The sequence below is a fragment of the Epinephelus moara genome, chromosome 16, assembly GCF_006386435.1.
Source record: "Epinephelus moara isolate mb chromosome 16, YSFRI_EMoa_1.0, whole genome shotgun sequence".
Lineage (NCBI taxonomy): Eukaryota > Metazoa > Chordata > Actinopteri > Perciformes > Serranidae > Epinephelus > Epinephelus moara.
The window spans coordinates 39,688,118-39,711,665 of record NC_065521.1 but is presented as its reverse complement, the minus strand read 5'-3'; the positions used below and the strand labels follow the sequence as shown (position 1 = coordinate 39,711,665).

General features: G+C 38.1%; 2 protein-coding genes across 4 annotated transcripts in view; both read left to right on the top strand.

Moving 5' to 3' along the window:
- The first annotated feature begins 8,304 nt into the window (after positions 1-8,304).
- si:dkey-205h13.2 (uncharacterized) lies at positions 8,305-18,023 on the top strand. Its single transcript, XM_050065316.1, has 11 exons — positions 8,305-8,445; positions 8,655-8,685; positions 8,783-8,812; positions 8,904-9,075; positions 10,493-10,596; positions 12,169-12,340; positions 12,428-12,531; positions 14,038-14,218; positions 14,319-14,422; positions 14,606-14,777; positions 17,763-18,023. Exons 1-11 carry the CDS (start codon positions 8,431-8,433, stop codon positions 17,872-17,874), a joined length of 1,197 nt encoding a protein of 398 aa, XP_049921273.1. The 5' UTR covers positions 8,305-8,430; the 3' UTR covers positions 17,875-18,023.
- Positions 18,024-20,678: 2,655 nt separating this feature from the next.
- Positions 20,679-23,548, top strand: part of tmem269 (transmembrane protein 269) — a 14,738-nt gene continuing 11,868 nt past the window's right edge. For 2 of the 3 annotated variants that reach the window (XM_050065089.1, XM_050065091.1), the window contains exons 1-2: positions 20,753-20,959; positions 22,838-22,889. In XM_050065089.1, the coding sequence (XP_049921046.1) occupies positions 22,865-22,889 (25 nt within the window). In that variant the 5' untranslated portion in view covers positions 20,753-20,959; positions 22,838-22,864. The other variant, XM_050065090.1, reaches the window with a different exon arrangement.

Below are 23,548 nucleotides of genomic sequence, written 5' to 3'. Positions count from 1 at the left end.
GAAATTTTGTCAATGAAAATGAGTGGGAACCCTGATATTGTGTGCAGGTGATACACATGACTTCTTTAAGGTTTTATAAATACAGTAGTCATATTTACCCGCAGGCAGCTGTTGTTGCAATGCAAAGATCATGTAAACAATTCATGAACTTCTAGCATCACTTCATCCTGAAGCAGTCAGTGACATCAGGGTGTTGTTATGTAACCAGATCAGAGGGACCCCTTCAGAGCCTCGGGGGCTACCTGTACATAAACTAATCCTCTAATGACAAGGTGTTTTATAGTGGGATGACAAGACAGAGGTGGGCTTGGGTTGGCTCAGTTTTCATGCACAAATTATGGTGGTTATGTAAGAGAATGTTATTTCTGTAGGAAAATTCAAAATAAGATCTCCTCTTTGTTCAGTCTATTTCTCCTGGACATCACTTGGCTTAGAAGATTTTGAGAGTCAGCTCCTGAGAAAAAGCCTTCCTCTTGTCTCTTTTCCTCTCTCACTGCAGTAATCTTTATTTATCTGAAATAATCAGCTTTTTAGATGATAGAACTCTGCATGGCTGTGTGTTGGTACGTCATGTATCTTGTCTGCCAGTGCCAACCTGCTGTCTGTTGTTGTTGCATTATTGAATTGTTCTGATGCTCTACTGTTGTTTGTTGTTTTGCATGGCTTCTGTTCTGTCTCGAGAATTTATGTCTGCTGTCGTTAACTCTGCCTTTATGTCTTTATGCTGTCTTTGTCCTGTGAATTTTGTCCTTTTATTCATTTCAAAACATCTTGCCAAAGGACTGCAGTTGAAAATTAGCCTGCTGGCTAATACTGCACATTCATGGAAATGTTGATTAATGTGTGTTGTCCTTATAAATATACAAATGAAATGAATTCCAAAAGAAAATTTAACTCAAGTGACCCCTGATCAACTATTTGTGTTTTATTACAAAATAAATAATACAAATTTAAGACACTATTAGATACAGATTAAATGCTGGAGAGCTTCTTGAAAAGAAAACGGGAGAAACACAACAATTAATTAATGATTTTAAGATGATGCTGCAAAGTGACATCCTTAAAGGGCCATTTCACCAATTTTACACAAGAATCTCAGTTTACTCATTATACAGAGTACTATTCATTCATACTATTGTTAAAATTGTTGTGCAATGTCTTTTACAGCTCTGGAGGCACCTTTATAAAGTCTTTAGGGTTTTCTTTTTCATTTTTTAGCTGGACCAAGGGGCCAGCCCAATAAACGCAAGAGTCTGTCCCTGATTTACTGCCTGAGTGATGAAGTTAATTCAGATTAGATTTAACTGTACGGTCATTGCACAGTTCAGGCACGATGAGACGATGAATTGCAATTGAGCATCAAACCAGAAGAGCAAAAATTCTGTGTCTGTGTGTCTTGGCGTGGCTCTCATCAGTCCTCCTGCCAATCTGCCTGCTCACCTGAAAGCCATCCACTAATCAACCCCAGCAGTACAAATACCAGTCCAGTCTCCACGAGATCATTCAGTCTACCTTGCGGTACTAATGACGGCCTACTTGTTGCTTTTTGTTGGTTTTTTAGTCTAAACTGTGTTTCTCTGTGCCTCAGATCCACGCTCACCAGTCACCCGTTTACCAACCTGTTTCCAGCCCTGCTCAGCCTGCCTGCCCTGTTTCTCCAGAGTGTCCTGGATCAACCCAAGACACCCCTACTTGCTTCAGTGAAAATAAATCCACTTTAAACTGAACAGTTGTCTGAGTCACTCTTTTAGGTCCAGGTCTTTCTGTACTATACTACAACATAAGCAGTATGGACAGTATGTAATGAATACGCTAAGAAGTTACATCATTGGTCAGTGGAGTGTTGGAGTTTCCATGATGGCTGTTTAAAATGAATATTGCCAACAGTCTTCAGTTACGTCAGCAGCTTTGTGTGCTAAGCTCCCCCTACAAGAAATGTCAGCATGACACACTCATGTTATTCTTCTACCTTTCTACTCTGAGCTACTCATTAAAGTCAGAATAACAAAAAGACCATCCTGACTTTATAAGTGTTTCCAGACTTGAAGCTCTGTTCATAGCATATTACGGTTAAGGCCTACTAGTGGTGTTAGGAAACTCAACCAACATCATCTCACTGACCTCCTTTCTTCAACGCAGCTAAATTACTGTTTGTGGTGTTTCTTGTTACTAGGACACTGTTCTTGTTTCAGCTGTGATACTCAAATTAATTCACAGTAGAAATACGATCCCAGACAATATTCAGCACATAATCGAAAATAAACACAGTCTGAAAACAATACTGATGTAACAAATGGATCATACTTCAGTCTTGATATCACATCTCTGTGACAGTGAAGCCCTGCAGCTGTCTCCTGTCAGAAACACTTCACTTTCTTGGCATTGGGGCGTGTTGTGTAACAGTGTCATGCAGATTGCAGTTATTCAACACTAATCCTGGTTATTCTATACTTTTTCTTTCACTGAGGGCTGTGGGCCGTACCAGCCTGGCCAACACCTTAACTGTTATTTACAGGAACTCAATAGTCACCTGAAAAGGTGAGTTTACCTCCTGATTGTGCAGGTCATGCCCAGAGGCAGAGACTGGCCTGCCACACTCTGACCTTTTCAGGTAAATGACAGTGAGTCTTCAAGTTTGTATCAGTGAACAGCAATGAGTTCAACAGATCTTTAATTTAAGTTCATATATTTAGTAACATCTGTTAAATGTAAGTTAAAGTTTTATTTTAAGGTTCAGTGTGTACAATTTAGGAGGATTTATTGGCATCTAGCTGTGAGGATTGCAGATCTACAACCAGCTGAAACTTCTCCTGGTTAGAATTCCTTTAGTGTTCATTGTTGAGGAGGTTTTTACCAGTAGCCGAATCATCAGCAGAGGTCTCTTCCTCTTCAAAACATACAGACCAAGGAATTAAAAACAGGAAAACACTGAATGAAGCAGTTTCACATTACAAGTCAAGGTTGCTCTGATGCTCTTCGGCTCGTCAGAGGCATGAAGCTAGCCAAACACCTGCTAATGTGTGCTTTTTTTCTCTGATAATTTAAGATCCAAACGTTCTTTTTACCAGGACCAAAATTATTCTCAGAGGTCTCCTCCTCTCAAAAACAAAGAGACCAGATTATTGTACCCAATTTTAACCCACTACGGTGGCCAATGCAAATGCAAATACACAAAAAAGTTCTGGGATACTGAAGAAACATGGCAGTGCAACATGGCAGACTTTGTGAACGAGGACCCGCTCCCTGTCGGTGTTTCTCAAAGTCAAGAATGCTTCCTTGATAGGACTGGTCCTTCAAAGTCAGGACCTACAGAGGCAAGACTCCCTCCTAGCATTCGGTGAACACACATTGGAACAAGCCAGAGAACTCTGAAGATGCCCCGCCTTCAATTCTGGCAAATAATTCGAAAAGAATTGCGGGTACTTTATGCCTGCTGAGGATACATACATGCATCCTTGAACATTCTCTGAAGGAAGGACTCGTAGGATTCAAAGGATCCTTTGTATTACAACAATCCTTTGGCGAGATTAGATGAAGTAGCCTTCTTGAAATTCAGCCGTCTAAGGACCCTTCAGGGTTCCCACACATTTTCATGGACAACATAATGTTTTTTTTCTTGCTCTGCTCGCTTGTCATTGTAATTTTAGCTAGCTGGCATACATATAGGGAGATACAAAATGTGAATGTACATGATGGTAATCAAACACAAATCCATGCATTTCAGAGCTACGTTGCGTTCGACAGCTTCAGAAAATAAATTTGCCATTATATTACCTCATATGGAAGGTTATCCACAGAAGATTATGGTTATGACTTCATTATACAAAACAAAATTCCATTGCTTTTCCAAATCTTTAAATGATTTTTACTGAGTCCATGGCCTGGAAATGTGATTTTAAAATTCCATGACTTTCCCAGATTTTCCATGACCTTGGGAACCCTGACACTTCCTTGACCCTTGACTTTGAGAAGTACCCTAAGTAGCTATAAACGTCTCATTCTGAGGTAACAAAGACAATAATTCTTATTTTCAGGTGATTATACACTAAAGAAAAAATACTAAATATATTATATTCCATCTCTGCCGATATATCGCCCTAAACCCTACACACTGGACCTTAAAGCACACGCAGGACTCTATTAGGTGTCCTTTGTCCTTTGTCCTTTAGCCCTTTCTCATATTCATCATAGTTGTCAAACTCACACAGGAAGTGAGTTATCTGGTTGCTCTCTATATCTTTCTGAGCCCCAGGGACGATCCTCCAGCCCTCCAACCATCAAGTCTTGACTTTCACCAGTGGATATCACATGTTCATTGAATGCAACATGACTGCTGAACTGGGGGACTGGTCAAACACATCGATGACGAGTCAGAACCTTTGTGAAATTAATAAGAAAGTATATAACTCGTTTTAAATGGAGTGTCTCATCATTCAACAGATGATTTCAGAAGCACTGCAAGGTCACAATAGATGATAGGTCAGTCTTTTAACAGTACTAACATTTACATATGTTCATTGAAACAGTTTTTGATCTTGCTATGTTTACATGCGCACTATTCCACTATTATTCTGATTATGACAGCGGCACGTTCCGTCTGGGTATACTGAATTAGGCCTTGTTCCGAATGTAGCATATTCCAGTTGAGACGTGGAATATGCTAATCTTATTCCCTTAACTAAATTTTTATTTAATTTTCTTTACAGCAATACAGTGTACATTTCCTTGTTTTGTCTCTAGCTGTATAAAACATTCGTACATATTACATTTAAAAAATTACCAATACAATTTTGTTGATTCAAAAGAAATGATGACCATCTCTTTGGAATAAGTTTCCTACATCTCTGCAATCAACATCTACATTATCACTGTTCAAAATACATCTGAATGTAATGCATCACACCTTAACATTAATTTCTGTATATCAGTTTTATATTACTACTTAGCCTTGACAGTTTGAAGTTTGTTCATTGTTAGCTATATAGTGGAGGTATTCTTTGTAAGCCTTTTTGGCTTCCATCCTCTCCTGCATGTGTTTTAACTTTTTTGTTATTTTATTGTCTTTTGTATATATAATGTGCAAATAAACTAAACCTAAACATAAAAGAAAAACAGTATAGACATCCACTCTGACGTGTATATAGCCAAACCCATTGGTTAGAAAAAGCAAAATTTAAATAGACAAAAATTAAAAAAAAAATTTAAAAAAGAATGAAAAATAGTAGTAATAATTGTCCACTCCACATTATGATCACACAGATAAGGTACAGGTGCAAAATATTAATTTTTATTAGCCATGTTAACAGCTTAGCAGGAATATTGCCTTTTTTGAAGTAAGAGCAAAAACCGGAATACGCGTGCATGTAAACGTAGTCGCTCTAAGTATTCCTCCTTCTATACAATTAAGACCGGCATGAAATGTGTGAGCATGTCCTTGAACCTGAAAAATGACCACCATGACCAAAACTAAGGAACTGATGTGTATCAACCCTTTGAATCAAGCTTTCAAAAACATGTGAAGGAGGCAATAAGCAACAAAAGACAAAATGACCCAAAAATTTGCAAGAAATTATTCAAAAGAAAAAAATTTATTAATATAGTTTTCCCTGTCTTTTTTCTTTGTTTCCATTTTTTTCTGTTTGTTTTTAAATAATTTTCTTTTTGATTTGCTCATCACCTTTTCTTCCATGTTTTTGAAAGAAATTACACTTGCAACTTGCTGAAGATTCAAAGGTTTACATACTTGTGAAAGGTGTCTGAACACAGCTCAAGAAAAGTGATGTCACTCCAGGTTTCAAAGGGTTAAAAGCCTTGAATAGGTCACACTACATAATTATTAGCATATCAAAAGCATGGTTTTTAGACATTCAACACATGAATGATAAACAACTGTAATGTCCCTGTCTCTTCTTTGTGTCCCCACACTCCCCATGTGTTCCCCAGGTCCCCAGTTTTCCTCTGTGTGTGCGTGTGTGTGTGTCCCTGCATTGTCTTTCCCTCCTCGGCTCATCTACACACCTGTTCTTAATTAACCCTCATTAGTCCTTCCCTGCTCCCAGAGTTCTTCCCAGCCAATCAGCTTTCACCTAATCACCTCATTCCCCTCACCTGAGCCTCTCTGCTTGGTTGCTCTGCATTAGTTTGTATTTAATCCCTGGTGGTTTGGGGCTGTTATCATCAGCTTTGCTTTTTCCAGCACAAACCTCGAATAAGAAGTGATTTAAAAAAAAAATAATTTGGAGTTCCTGTTGACTGCGTTTGGGTCAAATGCTCTCCACCACATGACAAGGAGGTGTTTTTGTTGCTAAGATATAAAAGTTTGTGATGCATTCATGCATTTCTGAACACATCTCTGAAACTGGGGAGATACAACAGCACTTTCCATGAATAAAAATCCATGATTCACCCTTTTTATGCACTTTTTTGTTGTTCTGTTACATTTACAGAATACATCACATACAACCACACCACAGAACATGACATAGAGGGTGATGAAACATATCATTTAGTTCATTATCTGTTTTTGTGAATACAGAGGATTATTATGATTCCCTTTTCTTATCTCTCACATGTCTGAACGATGCAGGGAGAAGTCAGGTCATTTGAATAATGGGACAAATAAGATTTTGCATCTTGGGCTCTTAAAATATTAGCAGCCAATCACCAAAGATATTACTGCATTGTCACTACAAATGTATGGGCCGTTTGTAAAGTGGCTCACACTGAAATTAACAGCAACATTTTGCCACATTTAGCTTCAAACAATGTTTAAAAAAGTGGTGTGAATTTTTTTAAGTCGCTTTTTACCACATTTACAGCAATATTTGAAATATGTTAAATATGTCACAGTTAAATCTAAATGTTAAATGTTAAATCTAAATGTTAAATGTTAAATCTTAATGTTAAATCTAAATCTAAATGTTAAATCTAAATCTAAATGTTAAATGTAAATCTATATGTTAAATGTTAAATCTTAATGTTAAATCTGAATCTAAATGTTAAATGTAAATGTTAAATCTAAATCTTAATGTTAAATCTGAATCTAAATGTTAAATCTAAATCTAAATGTTAAATATAAATGTCAAATCTCAATCTATGTGTTAAATGTTAAATCTAAATGTTAAATATAAATGTCAAATCTCAATCTATATGTTAAATGTTAAATCTTAATGTTAAATCTTAATCTAAAAGTTAAATCTAAATCTAAATGTCAAATCTATATGTTAAATGTTAAATCTGTGTTTATAGCATCAAATAACGAATTAAAACCAAACTAATGATTTAACATTTAGGTTTAACATTTAATATTTAAATTTAACTGTGACATTATATTTAACATATTTCAAATATTGCTGTAAATGTGGTAAAAAAGTGACTTTAAAAAATTCACACCACTTTTTTAAATGTTGTTTGAGGCTAAATGTGGCAAAAATGTTGCTGATAATTTCAGTGTGAGACACTTTACAAACGACACCCCATACAAATGTGCTTTACATGAAACAGTAAGTTTGGTTGTTTAATTTGATTTGATTTTCTTTTTTTGCAAATAACAGTACTGCAGCTAAAACAATAAGATTATAAAATTTCAAAGAAAATGGTTGTAGGATGTTGCATTTTATTACAGTTTCACTTATAATCAAAATATTTTCACAATACACATTACTTTTTATGGGAAAGTGGGGCAAAGAATTAAATTAAAATAGGATTTTTTTCAAAGGTGGAACCAGCATGATTTTAGGCTATGAGATGACACTCATTCATTCATTCAAACCTTTATATAAGACTCTGGAAATCAGTTAAGGGAGAGCCTTATTGTCAGTGGTGCTGAGTATAAATAAAGACATTAAAAACAATCAATAAGCAACAAAGAACCATCATGTATACTGGTTAAAACAGAAAAGAAATGCGTGTATGAGTGTACCCATACCAAGTCCTTAAAGTAACACTTTAAGGTAGTCTTAAGAATGGTTTTCTTGGTGATCTACTAAGAAGTGTTCCAATTATGTGACCTTCCCCTCATTAGCCAATAACAGAGGGAAGTCCGTCAATCACAAAGAAAACTGTGGTGCTTGTTATTTTGACTGTCAGTATTGTTACAGCTCAGAATTTAGCAATCCCATCAATTAAACTAGAGAGATAAGAGACTAAGAAAGAAACACAAACTTCCTGAGAGGAGCAGCTCCATCACTCGTTACTGATGACAGAGGAACTCTGAGGCTCGGCCTCTGTGGGAGGAGCAGGAAAACAAAGATATTGTACAAACACCACAAGATACCTGCAGACAATACACCTGAGTCACACACACACACAGAGAACAGACTCCTCTTCACACGAGACAAACTTCGTGAGGACATTTTATTTCCACTTTAATGAAGAACTTATCTGGATTTTGTTGTATTTTCTCTCCTCAAGATCACCGGATAAAAAGTCATGCTGGTCGTTCAGGTACTTTGAGTTTTTAAAATCTTTAACTTAAAGTTCATTTTTGTCCTCTTTTCACAATTTTTGAATTTACCAAATTTAATTCATTTTTGACAGTGCATATTTATTCATTTTTATATTTGCACAATTTTTTTCTTGATCTTCTTTGTTTGTTGTTTTGCAATTTCATCACGGTGCATTTGAGTGATTTCTTTGTTTTCTTGTTATTTTAGAGCGTTGCAGTTTGGTGTCTTCTAGCATCAGGTGATGCAATTAGCAATTCATTCCTTATTTTTTAACACACACAATAACTTATCAGAAACAAAATGTCTAACTGATGAAAGACTTCTTCTTCCTCCAGATCTTCACTTTATTACCTCAGCGCTGGAAAGTAAGCCCTGCGTTATTTTCCCCTGAATCTATTAATAAATAAAGCATTAATTCACAGCAGATTGTTGAGACCTAACTTTGCCCTTCTGCAGCTTGTAAGACGGCCTGGTTTGATGAACACGATGTTTCCACTTACGGGGACTCAGAGCTCTTAAGTGACTTGAGAAGGAAGCACAGGACGAGGATCTGCTCCGACCCCGTGGACATGGAGGCTCAGACGGTGTCTGGAATCAAGTCACAGCACACCAAGAACAACTTCCACACGTAAAGAGTTTAACAGATTTAACATCAGGAAGCTGTCAGTGATATAACTCATGATGTGGTACAAAGTCTGAGTCAAGAACTGATTTTGAGGTTTTTTTTATGAATGGATAAAACCACATTTTTGTAATAACTAAGATATTGACATTTGCAAGTTCCTAATGCACAGTGTGAGTAACAGAGGATATTGGCTGATATTAAGAGGATCCTCTGTGAAGTTGTGCCTAGTTCTTCAAACCAACTCAACAAGTGCAAACATTCAGCAAGAAATACTTTTTTTTACATTAATCAAAAATTTACCTTCAACTAAAGGCTGTAGTTTGATACCTTATGTGAGGAGCTCAGATGAACGGTGGTGGAAATACACTGCACAGGTGTCAGAAGTTGAGCTCACTCTAGAGTTTGGAAAGGATCAACACACACTTACTGACATGAGGTGCCACTTTTAAAAATGATGAAACGGTAGATTACTGATATTTTTCTTGGTGGTGAACTTGAGGGTCCAGTGTGTGGGATTTAGTCGCATCTATTGGCAGAAATGGAATTTCATAACTATGTTTTCATTTATTTATGATCAACTGAAAATAACAATCATTGTATTTTTGTTAACTTAGAAGGAAACGATTATATGGGCGACAGAGGGTCCTTTCTCATGGAATTCGCCACTGGCTCCACAGAGAGCCATTTGCATTTTTGTGTCGGCCACTGTGGTTCTTCTACACACTTGGCACACAGGAGAAGTTTCAGTTCTGCAACCTCACTGCTGTTTGCCACTAAATCCTGCACACTAGACCAGGGACAGGCATCCTGTGGCTCTTTAGCTTTTCTCGAGTGGCTCCTTGTGGCTTTCACAATTATTTTTTAACATTTTCATTTTCAATTATCACTGATGTAGGCCTGAAGTGATTCTTTTATTCTCCAACTGTGAAAGTGTGGCACCTATACACTAATTTAAAAAAATGTCTTAACATTTTGTCAGCTAAAATGCACATATTTCTCTATGGCCTTGTGTCTTTCCTCTAAATTTTGCTGAACCTCAGTAATGCTGCCTCATCTTGAGTCTCTCTAGCTCGGCCAGCTTTGGATTCAAAATACAGAGGAGTAAATGTCTTGGTTAAAAAAAGAGAATTTAAGAGCACTTGGACGGATTCAGTTTAAGTAGCAAATAATCATTAAAAAGCCCATATGTAAACATATCATTTAGACTTATTGGTAATATTGACAGGTTAATTTAGACTTAGTCGACTGTGTTACCTTCATTATAAGGTCTAAACATGTTTTGTTGATGACAGAATTATTATTTTATTTGATTTATTTACTTTTTAAAATTTTACCAACAATGACTCTTTTGATAATAAAGGTTGCCGACTTCTGCTCTGGACCTTTATGGGTAAGCGTAACATGAGCATGTGTTTTGCAGTTTCAGTGCTGCTGAGGGCCTCGTCTGCCTCAACTCAGAACAGAAAGGGAGTCAGTGTGAAGATTACAAGGTCATGTTCACCTGCACAGGACAGTTCTGCTCAGGTACGTGGCACAACAATAGTGATGGGATTTCTCGTTCGCTTTGAAGAGCCGGTTCAAAGATGCGGTTCACATGGACCCAGAATAGACTCCACAGATATAAAGTTTGGTGTAGCCATAGCAACATCTTTTATTAAAGCCACTACAAGGAACTTTTAACTGGATATGCAAAAGTCTCTCGTTTCTGCTGATGTCTGTGCGTGACCTACAACAGCAAATGAGACCATCGGTGTGAAGATAAGCTATTTCTATATAGTGTATATCCATACCTTTAGGAAACTGTCTCCGGGTCCGCCCCAGGTCGCTTCCAGGGCAAAACAATTTACGGCACTCAGATGGCACACGTCATCTTACCTAGCTGCTTACATGTATAGTGACTCTTAGAAATAGTCGCTATTCCTCCTCCTCGACCCGACGTCTGCGGGGAGTTAAAATAGCAGCAATCATCGGGTAAAAGTTCTGTGAAAGCACTGGACTCACCAACAGTCAGCCACGTCTCAGTCACACAGAGAAAATCCAATCCTCGGGAAGTCAGGAAATCCTTCAGGATAAACGTTTTGTTCGCTAGCGATCTAGCATTTACCAGCCCAATCCTGGCAGGAGCCAGCGGGTCCACGGCGTTAGCTGTCCAGGGAGCCACACACAGAGGCCGCAGGTTGCGCAGATTCACCCCGCGCCAGCGGGGACGAGGAGAGCAGGGGCCGCGGGGCTGGAACACCTCATCCGGGCCAACGACAGGTACCAGCCAGGCGCCGACAGGGTCCAGCGAGCGCCGAGAAATAAAGAGGCGAGGCACCGCTCCATACTCAGTCCAAGAAGCCGTGGAAGTGCTTGCCAAGCAGGCCTTCAGCCTTACCAGCCGACCGCTGCGTTTACCCCGACGGCGGTGGCGCTTACGCCGGAGAGGTGGAGCTGCAACATGTCCCGTTCCTACCAGAATAACTGTGAAAATAATTATAGTGCGTCTGATGCACTAGAAACAACCAATCAGAGCCGAGGAGTCTCTAACGCAGCTGTCAGTCATGTCGATCACTGCTCATGTACTGGGGTCAAACTGTCAAACCGGGCAGCGCTGATCAAATATGAATCAAGACAGAGAGTTTGTAACGTGGTCACCATGTTGAATACTTTAGAGCCAAAATCAATCTCTGCCGAGCAGCTGGAACACAAACCTTCTCATGATACAGCTAAACAGTGCACTAAAATATATTCCTGAAAACATTTGAGATGAGAAATAGGCAATGCAGTCACAGAAACTTGATTCATATTTGATCAGCGCTGCCTATTTGACAGTTTGACCAAAGTACACGAGCAGTGATTGACATGACTGACAGCTGCGTTAGAGACTCCTCAGCTCTGATTGGTTACTTTCAATTCCGTGCTGTTGATTGTAATGCCATTGGAAGAACTACAAGGAGGCAGAGGAGTATAATTGTTTTTAAAGCAGATTATCTGTCTCGTACAGCTACAGCAAATATGACTTCTTTTTTTTTTTTTTACCAACTACAGCTTTAAAAGACAAACATTTTGGGTTGAGCTCTGAACATGGTTTCTTTTATTCCTCATTGTTCACAGAGTGCAGGACACGCTGGTTTGATCACGATGACCCAACAGGAAACGGAGACTACGAGGTCCTCAGTGACCTCCTACGCATGTACCCGAGAGAAATCTGCCCTCAGCCAATAGCCATCGAGGTCCAGACCATCTCTGGGGAACCTGCCTCCAACACCTCCGATACCTTTTTAAAGTGAGATTGATGACATCAGTCAAAATGTTAAACAATAACCTGAGAAGGGACTGGTCACACTCATCAGCCTCCCTCTCTCTGCTGCAGTTATGATGCCACCTATGGGTTCGCCTGTGTTAATGCAGATCAGAGGGGCAGAAGCTGTGAAGATTACAGAGTCAGATACTCATGTCCTACAGAGTTCTGTCAAGGTACTGATGCTCTTTTACTCTGGACTGAACACACTTAAGTTTTCTTGTGTGTGTGTAAAATAACAGTTAACACAAAAGACAAACACAGACATATGTTGATGGTGTTGAGTGGCATTATGTGTGTGTGTGTGTGTGTGTGTGTGTGTTGATGAAGTAGTAACAAAAGTGGAATGAGTTAGAACAAGAGGAACTGGCGAAAGGGGAAAAAAAGTCACAAGTGCAGATAGATTAAGCAAACAAGAGTTGGAAAAAGGATAAATGAATATACATTAATATAAATGAAAATTTTACAAAATAAATAAATAAAAATAACAAGTAAAAAATAAATAAACATTACAATTTTAACATGGAAAACACATGAATAAATAAATATATAAATAAAGAAATAACAAGAAAAATAGATAAACAAATAAAAAAATTAAGAAGAGAAAAATAAATAAACATAGAACTTTTAACATGAAAAATAAATTAATAAATATTAAAAAAAAATTAACAAGAAAAATAAATAATATATATATATTCATATTGAAAATAAATGAATAAATAAATATAGAAATAAAAATAAAAACTTAACAAGAAACATCAATCAATCAATAAATAAAATTTTAACAAGAGAAATAAACAAATAAAAATAAAATTTTAACAAGAAAAAATAAATCAATAAACTTCAGATTTTAATATGGAAAACACATGAATAAATAAATATATAAATAAACAAATAAGAAGAAAAATAGATAAACAAAAAAATTAAGAAGAGAAAAATAAATAAACATAGAACTTTTAACATGAAAAATAAATTAATAAATATTTTAAAAAATTAACAAGAAAAATAAATAAATAAATAAATAAATAAATTTAACAAGAACAAAATAAATAAATAAACAAAACTTTTCATATGGAAAATAAATGAATACATAAATATAGAAATAAAAATAAAAAATTAACAAGAAAAATCAATCAATAAAAAAAAATTTAACAAGAGAAATAAATAAATAAAAATAAAAATTTCAACAATAAAAAATAAATCAATAAACTTAGGATTTTAATACGGAAAATACATGAATAAATAAATATATAAATGAAAAATAACAAGAAAAATAGATAGATAAATAAATAAAACATTTAAGAAGAGAAAAATAAATAAACATAAAACTTTTAACATGAAAAATACAAAAATAAATATATAAATAAATATAAAAATTTTAACAAGAAAAATATAAATGCTTACTCCCGTCTTGCTCTTCAAATTCAATTCAATAAATTAAAATTAAAAGCTCCCAGACCCTGGAGAGGGGGCTGACTGATAGATGCCACCACCAGCTGCTTCTTTACCCACAGAACAACCCCCAGACCCAATGGAAGGGAGTCTGTTCGTGAGGTTGGAGGTGTGTGTATGCATTCATCAAATCAGATGGTCCTTTTTTTTCCATTTCCCCTTTCTCTTAATCCCCTTAAACAAAACACTTGTTTTTGCTTCTCATTGATCCATTTGTAATTTCCCCTCAGTGTCAGAGCGGTGCCGAACACAGTGGCTGAACAGCGACGACCCGTCAGACGAGGGTGATGTGGAGTCCATACCTCAGCTCCTGAAAACGTTCCCTGGTCAAGTCTGTGGAAACCCACTCAGCATCGAGGCCAAGACAACAAGTGGAATATCAGCCGAGCACACTGGAGACACTTTCCTCTCGTGAGCATGTTTTTAATCAAACACACAGCTTTGATGTGGTTTTTACTCAGTGCATCAACCTTTCATCATGACTGCTTTATTCTGCTCTATCATAATACAGCTATGATGCCGCTTTTGGGTTTGCCTGCATCAGTGAAAAACAGAGGAGTAAAAAATGTGAGGATTATCAGGTGATACTGACCTGTCCCCCAGACTTCTGTCACGGTGAGTCTTCATGCACGCAGAATTATGATTTATTATTTTATTCAGTAAAAGTATTGAGTTTTGAGAAAATATTAATGAAAAGTGGATCGCAGCAAGATCTTACAACAGATATGTGATCCTTATAGATGTATAAAATGACGAAAAACAAACAAGACAACCAAACCTGTCTTCCATGTTTGGCAGGTTGCAGGACAAATTGGTTCAACTTGGACAATCCCACAAAGCAAGGGGACTATGAGACCCTCCGCCAGCTGCAGATGCAACACCCCAGTGAGGTCTGCTCCCAGCCTGTGGCCATTGAAGCCATGACAGTGTCTGGTGTCCCTGCGCACAAGACCGGTGACGTCTTTCAAGTGTGAGTTAAAGGAAAGACAACAACAGTACCAAGTGTTACTGGATAAACAAAGACTTGCATCATAGCATGTCTGAAGTAGCCCAGTAAGACCAGACCATCCTGATGGCAGGATGACCTGTATCTAGACACTGAGTCTAGACTCAGTGTCGCCCCAAACAGAGATTAAAATCCAGTTGGGGCCAATCAGTGATCCGCATCTTAGTGGACAACATAAGCAGCCAAACAGGATTGTTGAGGGCGTAAAATGCAGGCTGCAGCTTGAAAAACAGTAATGGTGGCTCATGAAGCAACAAGCATCAAATCTTATGTTAGTAGATTAAACACAGCAATTAGTGAGGTTAGTAACAACAGTTAAACAAGAACAAGAGAATATACTCAGAGTTTCTCAGAGGAAAAGATGTTTTTGCCGTTCTTCTGACTGAATGTGGCAAAAGCTTGTTTAATAAAATGGCTGTGTTGATGAGGAAGTTGTTCCCCAATGTTTTGTTATGCTGATTGGCTGAAGGAATTTCTCGGTCAAGGCGAGCACCTCCAGACACTGAAAGAGTTTGGGCCGAGTCCAGACTGATAAAGATAGCGAAACAGAATATTCAGAATGTTATGAAGACGGTCTCACTAGGCTACGTCTGCAGCAGGAAAATTAGATACGCATAAAATGTTGGGGTGAGGATGATAAGAAATCTAAAATCTAAATCTTGCTTCACAACAGTTGATAATATTGATGCCACTCTCACATCTGCATGGTAATTATTAAACTACCATCAGCAGCTAGTTAGCTTAGCTTAGCTTAGCTTAGCTTAGCTTAGCATAAAGACAAGAAACGGGAACTGCCCATTGGTCCGACAGCCCATTGGTCCGACAGCCCATTGTTCCGACCATATTAAACCCATTGTTCCGAAGTCCCGTTGTTCCGAAATCATCATGATGCCCTGTGGTTAAGGTCTGGTTAGGTTTAGGCACAAAAACCACTTGGTTAGGATTAGGAAAAGATCATGGTGTGGGTTAAAATGAAAAAGAAAGTGGCAAACACATAAGCCGTGAGCCTGCTTCGCCTCAAGCCTTTCCCAGCTGACCCAGAGCCGGTTGCGGCGCACCACCAAGGCAGAAATACGCCCGCCGGGAGCCGTTCAGCACCGCGGAGAGCTCCCCACACAACCTGGACCCCAGAGTTAATAACAGGAGGTTATGGTGTTTCACTCTCTTCTCTCTATGACACTTGTATCTCGACCAGTAGCCTACTTTTGTTGCGTTTGCTGATCCTCTATGGTACACAAATACAGTATAGTCTAGTATAATCACATATTGGAACAACGGGACGTCGGACTAATGGGATGTCGGACCAATGGGCTGTCGGACCAATGACATGGACCCCAAGAAACTTGGGGGAAACAGTTCGGCCCCGATCCCACAGAAAGTATTTTAGCAGCTGGAGGTGGCACTTTGTAATTGTGTTTAATGAGAATGAGGCTTTTTGCTCGTGATTTTTGCGTTGTGACATGCCTCACGTTTCTGCGCTCTAAACTCCTCAAGTTGAAAAAACTTCAACCCAGAGTGGAAAAAAAGCGTCCTACCTCATCTCTTTTTTTCGTTATCTTTTTTCCCATTGTCCAATTGAGCCCGGTCTCACTCCAAAGTCGTCGAAATGCGACGCCTGTGCAGTGACTCGCGGCGTCAGAAACCAATTTAAAAAAGCGGATGGATGGGTCCAACAAACGGCGACCTTCACCCAAGAGAGCGGTGTTTGCATCCCGTAAGATTCTGAAGCCAAACCCTTTTCTTTTTTTCCTAAACTTAACTGTACTTTTGTTGTTGAAGGACAGAAAGCGTTATTTGCGGTGTTGTAGTGACATAGTGCGTTTACACATTAAATTTCCTGTGAAAACGGAAGTGTACTTTGAAAGAAGACAATGCATGTAACAGGCTGAACTTGACACGGTGTCCCAGAATGTCAACAACCAACGCACCCAGGGTACCTTGCTCATCATATCTGGACCTAGAAAGTCTATGACCAAATGTCGGGATGTGACGAGGTCGGAGTGAGAATATGTTGGCCAGTCAGATGATTTGAGAGGCGGGCCTTCTGTGGTAGTCACGACAACAAGTTTACAGTTGGTAAACAATGGAGGAGAAACTGGTGGTAGCACCTGCATCCTGGAGGCGAAGCTCCTGGACCAACTGGTGGTACTTGGCAGGTTGGCATGGGTATGCATCTCCAACCGGTATGGAGGCTCTCAGGAAGTGACATGGTAATTTGTAGTTCAGTGCTTCTGAAAAAGGTATAGAAGGTAGCCGACATATCAGGCATGTGGTAGACAGTATGCGATTTCAGACACAGCACTAGTTTAGCCCTCTGTAAACCAGGCAGTACTGTTTTTACACTTCAACAGACACGATAACATGAGTTAATTAGTTTAGCTTTAGAGGTGCTTGGCAGATATTGCTACCTTTGGATAGAGAAATATTCGGCATCAGACATCCGGAGGGAGCTCGGGGTAGAGCCGCTGCTCCTTTGCGTCAAAAGGGGTCAGTTGAGGTGGTTCGGGCATCTGATCAGGATGCCTCCTGTGCGCCTCCCATAAGGGGTGTTTCGGGCATGTCCCATTGGTAGAAAGCCCCGGGGCAGACCAAGAACACACTGGAGGGATTACATATCTCATCTGGCCTGGGAACGTGTTGGGGTCCTGCAGGAGGAAAGGTTGCTGGGGAAAGGGACGTCTGGGGAGCTTTGCTTGGCCTGCTGCCCCCGTGACCCAACTTCAGATAAACAGTTGAAAATGGATGGATGGCTAGAGAAAGACTTCATGATAAGCTAAGCCAGCCTGATGCTGGAGGTATGTCCCAAAAAATAGATCTACCTCCAGTGATTTAACATTTCACTTCCATGTTCACCTCCTGAGCAGTTCTCCTCTTGACCAGTAAACTGAGACTCGTGTGTAAAATTGTTGGAGTGCCCCTTTAATACTTTGCTTATTGTACATTTTGCAGATATGACGCTGCTCGTGGTTTCGCCTGCGTGAACGCTGAGCAGCCTGGTGGAAGACGCTGTCAGGACTACAAGATCCGTCTCACATGCCCACTGGATTTCTGCTCAGTGTGACCTCTCACATCAGCGGTCAACATTTTTTGGGGGGATTTACTGTTAGCGCAGCCAAGTCAATACGTCAGCCAATACTTGTAGAAGAGAGCAAACACACACATTTTCTTGCACCAGTTTTCTCCAGTATATTTTTTTCAATGTCAATAAATGTATGTTGTCATAAAAAGAAAATGCGGTCATATGATTTGTCCCACAGGTGTTAATGTTAGCATAGTAGCATTAAAAATGTTGTGTAAATATACAGTTTATATACATTTTAAGTAATTTCTAGGAGACAGGGTTGAAATATATCTGGTGTCCAACCTGTGTGTTTATGCAAGAGTTATACCACCATAGATCAGTGGGAATAACACTCAGGGAACATTATGGTATGGATGAATGTATTGTGTTTATTATTGTGTCACCAGAATTATGCCCAGCTGGCATGGGTTTACAAGACACCATAAAAGTAGATAAGCCAGGACCAGAGTCCAGCATGCATATTTTCAGGCGCTGCACCAGTCTGTCGTGGTGAAGAGGGAGCTAAGGCATTGCCATCACCTATACTCCACCCACAAACAACCCCCACAGCTAACCGCCACCCAAAGCCCTCTCGGTGCCCCGCCCATCTGTCCTCAACCCCCCCAAATTGGGCCACCTCGTCCACCTCAGCCTGCACCCATGCTACTGGCTTCTAAAGCAAGATTTATGGTTGTGCGTAGACCCTATGCTGTAGCCTACGCATGTCGCCTACGTCGTTGTGAGCGTTCTTACTTGTGTGGTGGTGTGTCTGTGTCACTCTGCAGTTACACCTCCCAAAACACTAGTTGGCGGTGGAGGTTTCTGTGAAGTGCTGTAAAGTTTAGTTGATTCAAAATACACATTAAACACACATTAAACATGACTTAATAGAGACAATTTCAAACACAAGTACACAAATCAGCTTCACTATAACTCTCAGCATTCACAGACAAACACTTGTCTTTATCTGGACACATTTTCCCCACACATACAACATGCTAATGTTTTTAGCACAAGTCTATGGCATTTTACATTGTATAAATTAGCCTAGCAGCTAGCAAACTTTTCCTCCACTCATATAAAACCAGGGACAACAGCAACATTTAACAAAGGTAACGGCACTCAGTTTGGCTCCATTACAACTCACAAGGTTCACCAATAAAACAACTGTCACACTGAACATGTATCCAAACAAATACAACATGCTAACGTTATTAGCACAAGCCTATGGCAATGACTTTAGTTGGGTGTTTTTTATCTCAGACATGTTATCATGTTACATACCTTGACATGTTTTGGCAGAAACTTCCGCCTTCCTCAGAAGTGTCACTTGGTAGTGGTTGTGAGGCGTCTTTATCAGCTGATCTGTCAATCAGCTGATATTAGGAACGCGTGACCGTCCTATCAAAAACTGACAAAGAACAACTAAAGTTATTATCAGAAACTAAAGATATAATGAACACCATTGAACTACAAGCCTATGGCATTTTACATTGTATAAAGTAGCCTAGCGACTTTCCTCTGCTCATATGAAGCCAGGATAAATCACACACAAGATAAAATGCTATTTTTGTGGAGGCTTTATTGTCTTCACAATTTATTATTTCCTATCTGTGAAATTAAAGTAAATACAAGCTTCATTTCCACTGAGGGAAATGGTGTCAGTATACATAAACAGACAGGAGGTCTGCATCACCACAATGCATAGTTCCAACTCTGGGGAGGGGCATGTCAGGCCGTAGCTACGGCGTTGATTCAACGCAGAAGTATAAATGAACTTTAAGGCCTCGGACAGCACGAGGGCATCTGCTTCAAAACTGCTCGTCAGTATCTGTAATGTGCTTTGGTTTTATGGTGACGTCACTGTCTTGCTAATTGTGCATGTGTGCTGTTGTCCTTGTTTATGTGCTTTTGTGTTTTTGTTTGTGGCTGTGTGCTTTGGTCTATGTTGTGTTTTATGCTGTACTTTTGTATAGTACGTGTTAATGTTTTTTGGTTATGTGGTGATGTCATTGTTTTATGAATAGTGCTTATGTCTTGTTTTTGCTTATGTGTCTTGTTATGTGCGAGTGTCACCATGTCTCTGTCACCACATTCTTTATGATGTCCTTAAATTCGTGGATTGATATAAATGTTTCTAATTTCAGATCTTTATGAATATTGCTCCATGTCCAAGGTGCAGCGTAGGAAGATGCAGTTTTCCCCAGACCTGTTAAAACCTGGGCTACGTTAAAGAGCAAACACTTGGAGGAGCATGAGGTAACTACCAGAGCTGACACACAGAAGGGAGCAAAGTTTATTTATTTACTTATTTTAGGTGCATTTAAGTTTACTTATTTTTGGTGTAGAACTACATTGAATTATTATTATCATTATTATTTTTGTAGATATTCATGAATAGGCAAAAATGTTGCTGACATGATAACCTACCTTCTGCTCTTCGATGGACGTACCATCAATCTCCTTATGTACCTCAAAATAATAATAATAATAATAATAATAATAATAATAATAATAATAATAATAATAATAATAGCAGTGGCCTATCAAATAACTTGAGAAACAGATGTTTGCAGCAGCAGTATGTCTTTGATAAAGCTTTTGTTTGAATGCATCAACAAAATTCTTCATCAATTCTTCAATTCATCAACGGATTCTTAAAACACAAAAAAAGTGGTCCTGTTCCTCCAGTTAATATTTCTGTCCTCACATCACCTCCAATATATTGACAGCCGTAAAAGATTTGCCCAACAATATTACAGCCTAGAAAAATCTAGGCGACGGCGGCGTCACTTCCGGTGGAATATTCCAGTGGATTTATCCTGGGCTCTTTAAAAGGACGCGCCTGAAAAAGCGGCTGTGAAGTTGACAGGTAAACGGACATATGTTCTGTATATGCTGCTGACAGGCTGCAGGTTCAAAACACACAAGTCAGATTAAGTGACACAGAGATTAATCCGCGTGGGAACAAAAAGAAAAAAGATAAAAGGAAGGAACGATAATTAAGATTCGGCGTGTTGCGCGCGTTTAGACGTCTCCATCATTGGACTTGTGTAGATTTTGTAATCTTTGGAGGTCCTTTCAGGTAAGATGAGACGCACTTCATGTCTGTGCGGCACCTGCATCTTCAGTAGAGTCGTGATGAGCTGTTTTAGGATATAATCTAGGTCTGTTGTGCATGACTCGAGGCTCCGTGGAGGCTGTGACGCAGTTGCTGCAGCCTTTTCTTTGAAATGCTGGGATGTTTGACAGCTCCAAACATCCACCTGCTGCTTTACATCATCGGTTATTATCATGCATGTGCTGATGGTTGTGTGCGGAGAGATGTTGGCTGCGTGGTGTTGAGGATAATCGTTGCGCATTAAGGCCCCCATTGAGCAGCTGTAACACAGCAAGTGGTTTAAGAGGCAGAATAACATTTGGAAAGCATCAGAGATCACTGAGGGCTGAATAGCTGAATAATGCCACACACAGGAGCTTATATATTTGAGATTGTGCTCTTTGAAGAAATAAAAGCAAAGATAATTGAGGCAGGAAGGGTTGGTGTTACGCACATGACCAAATCCATGACCGTGAAAACTTTTAATACTATTTTAAGTGTTATTTGTATTGTTCTCTATGAAGAAAATATGTTCCCAAGTAAAATATTCTAGACCTTAAAACTCATCAAGAACCCTCACCTCACTGCGATGGCATGTTCAGGTAAAATGGGACAGTGGTGTTTGTTTTTTGTTTTTCAGTCCATTCAATCATTCATAAAATAAGTCATGTAACCTTATTGTCCATTAACTTCTCTTCCATGCTCTCCCTGTTAATTTGCTGCCTGTTTCCTTGATGCCATAACACCAGTACTTGTCTACAATAAATATGCATGGTCGTAAAAAATGTTGGCTAATTCTTGGCTATTGTGGCTGACAAAAATAAATAAAATTACAATAAATAGAATAATTGATTTTATGTTGTCTGACAGCCTAAAAACATACTGGTTTCACCTTTCAAAAATGTCCTGTTTAAACTGAATTTTTAGAAATAAAGTAAAAAATAAAATAAAGTAAAATAACGTAAAATAAAAATTTAAAAAAAATATGAAAATGTACATTAAAATAAAAAAATAAAAAATAGAATGCATTATGCTACGGTGTTTAACACTAGTACTCATCTACAATAAATATGCGTGGTCGTAACAACGTTGGCTAATTCTTGGCTATTGTGGCTGACAAAAAGAAATGAAAATATAATAAATAAAACAATTGATTTTATGTAGTCTGACAGCCTAAAAACATGCTGTTTTCACCTTTAGAATATGCCCCATTTTAATTGAATTTTTTAAAAATAAAGTAAAATAAAATAAAGTAAAATAACTTAAAATAATATAAAAAATATATTCAATTGAAAAAAATACGATAAAAATGTGCATTAAAAAAAAAAAAATAGAATGTACATTATGCTACAGTGTTTTAAAAAAAAATTAATAATTGATTTTATGCCGTCCGACAGCCTAAAAACATGCTGGTTTCGCCTGAATGCAGCACTCACTTAAAACCCTCTCCAATCAATAGTAAAGTGCACTGTGAAAATATTTTAATTATAAGTCAAAGAGTTAATAAAATCAACCAGTGATTTTTTAACCTCTGCTCTGCCCATCTTAGTTATCAATTAAAATGCCAATGAAAAATTATTGTCACATATAAAGCACATTTGTGGTAACAACATGCTCAGTGACTGGTAGCTAAAGAGCCCAACATGTAAAACCTTATCTGTCCCATTTTACCTGACGTCCCACATTACCTAACACGTGGGCGTATAGTTTCCAGAATGGATCACCTCAAATCTTATTAAGGACTGTTTGTGACATGATGATGAAGTTCATTTTTATTTCTCGTTTCCAAATATCATTCTTTTGTATATACAGCTCAGCATCATGTATGTAATGCAGAAGCACGTCTGATTCTTTATTTTGCAGCTGATACGCTGTGAGCCAGAGACAATCATGATCCTCCTGACTCCCTCCTCTGGTACGTACTTGTTTCTCAATCTTACCTGATAATCTGGATTACTGTACATGGGCATGGGTGCCAGAGATTAAAGCCTGGGTCTGCTTGGATCAAATTAGGCAGGAAAACAACCACGGATGTGCTGAGGGAGTTAGACGCTCCGACTAAATAACATGGAATGTAAAAATAATAACTTTAATTTAATTTCTATTTGACCATGATGTGAGAGAAATAGCTCATTATCACAGTACAGATGTATTCAGTGCTAAAATGTAATCAGAAACAGAATCAGAAATATTTTATTGATCTGAGGGGAAATTGTTATTTGTTACAGTCGCTCTGATGTAAAGAAAAGAGAATTATAAGTAAGAACAACAGTATTAAATAAAAGTATGTAAATATAAAGCAATAAAATAAGATAAAATAAAATAAAGTAAAACAAGATAAAATAAAATAAAGTAAAACAAGATAAAATAAAATAAAGTGAAATAAAAATAAAAAATTAAAATAAGATAAAATGGAATAAAGTAATAATAATAATAATAAAACAAAATAAAATAAGATTGAATAAAAATAAAGTGAAATAAAAAAATAAAATAATGTAAAATAAGATAAAAAAGAATAATGTAAAATAAAATAAAATAAAGTAAAACAAGATAAAATAAAATAAAGTAAAATAA

Bases quoted from the DNA above. Each gene is read 5' to 3' on its own strand.
- si:dkey-205h13.2 (XM_050065316.1), top strand. The intron at 14,423-14,605 runs GTGAGTCTTCAT...CATGTTTGGCAG, and splicing joins TCCCCCAGACTTCTGTCACG to GTTGCAGGACAAATTGGTTC. The intron at 14,778-17,762 runs GTGAGTTAAAGG...TACATTTTGCAG, and splicing joins ACCGGTGACGTCTTTCAAGT to ATATGACGCTGCTCGTGGTT.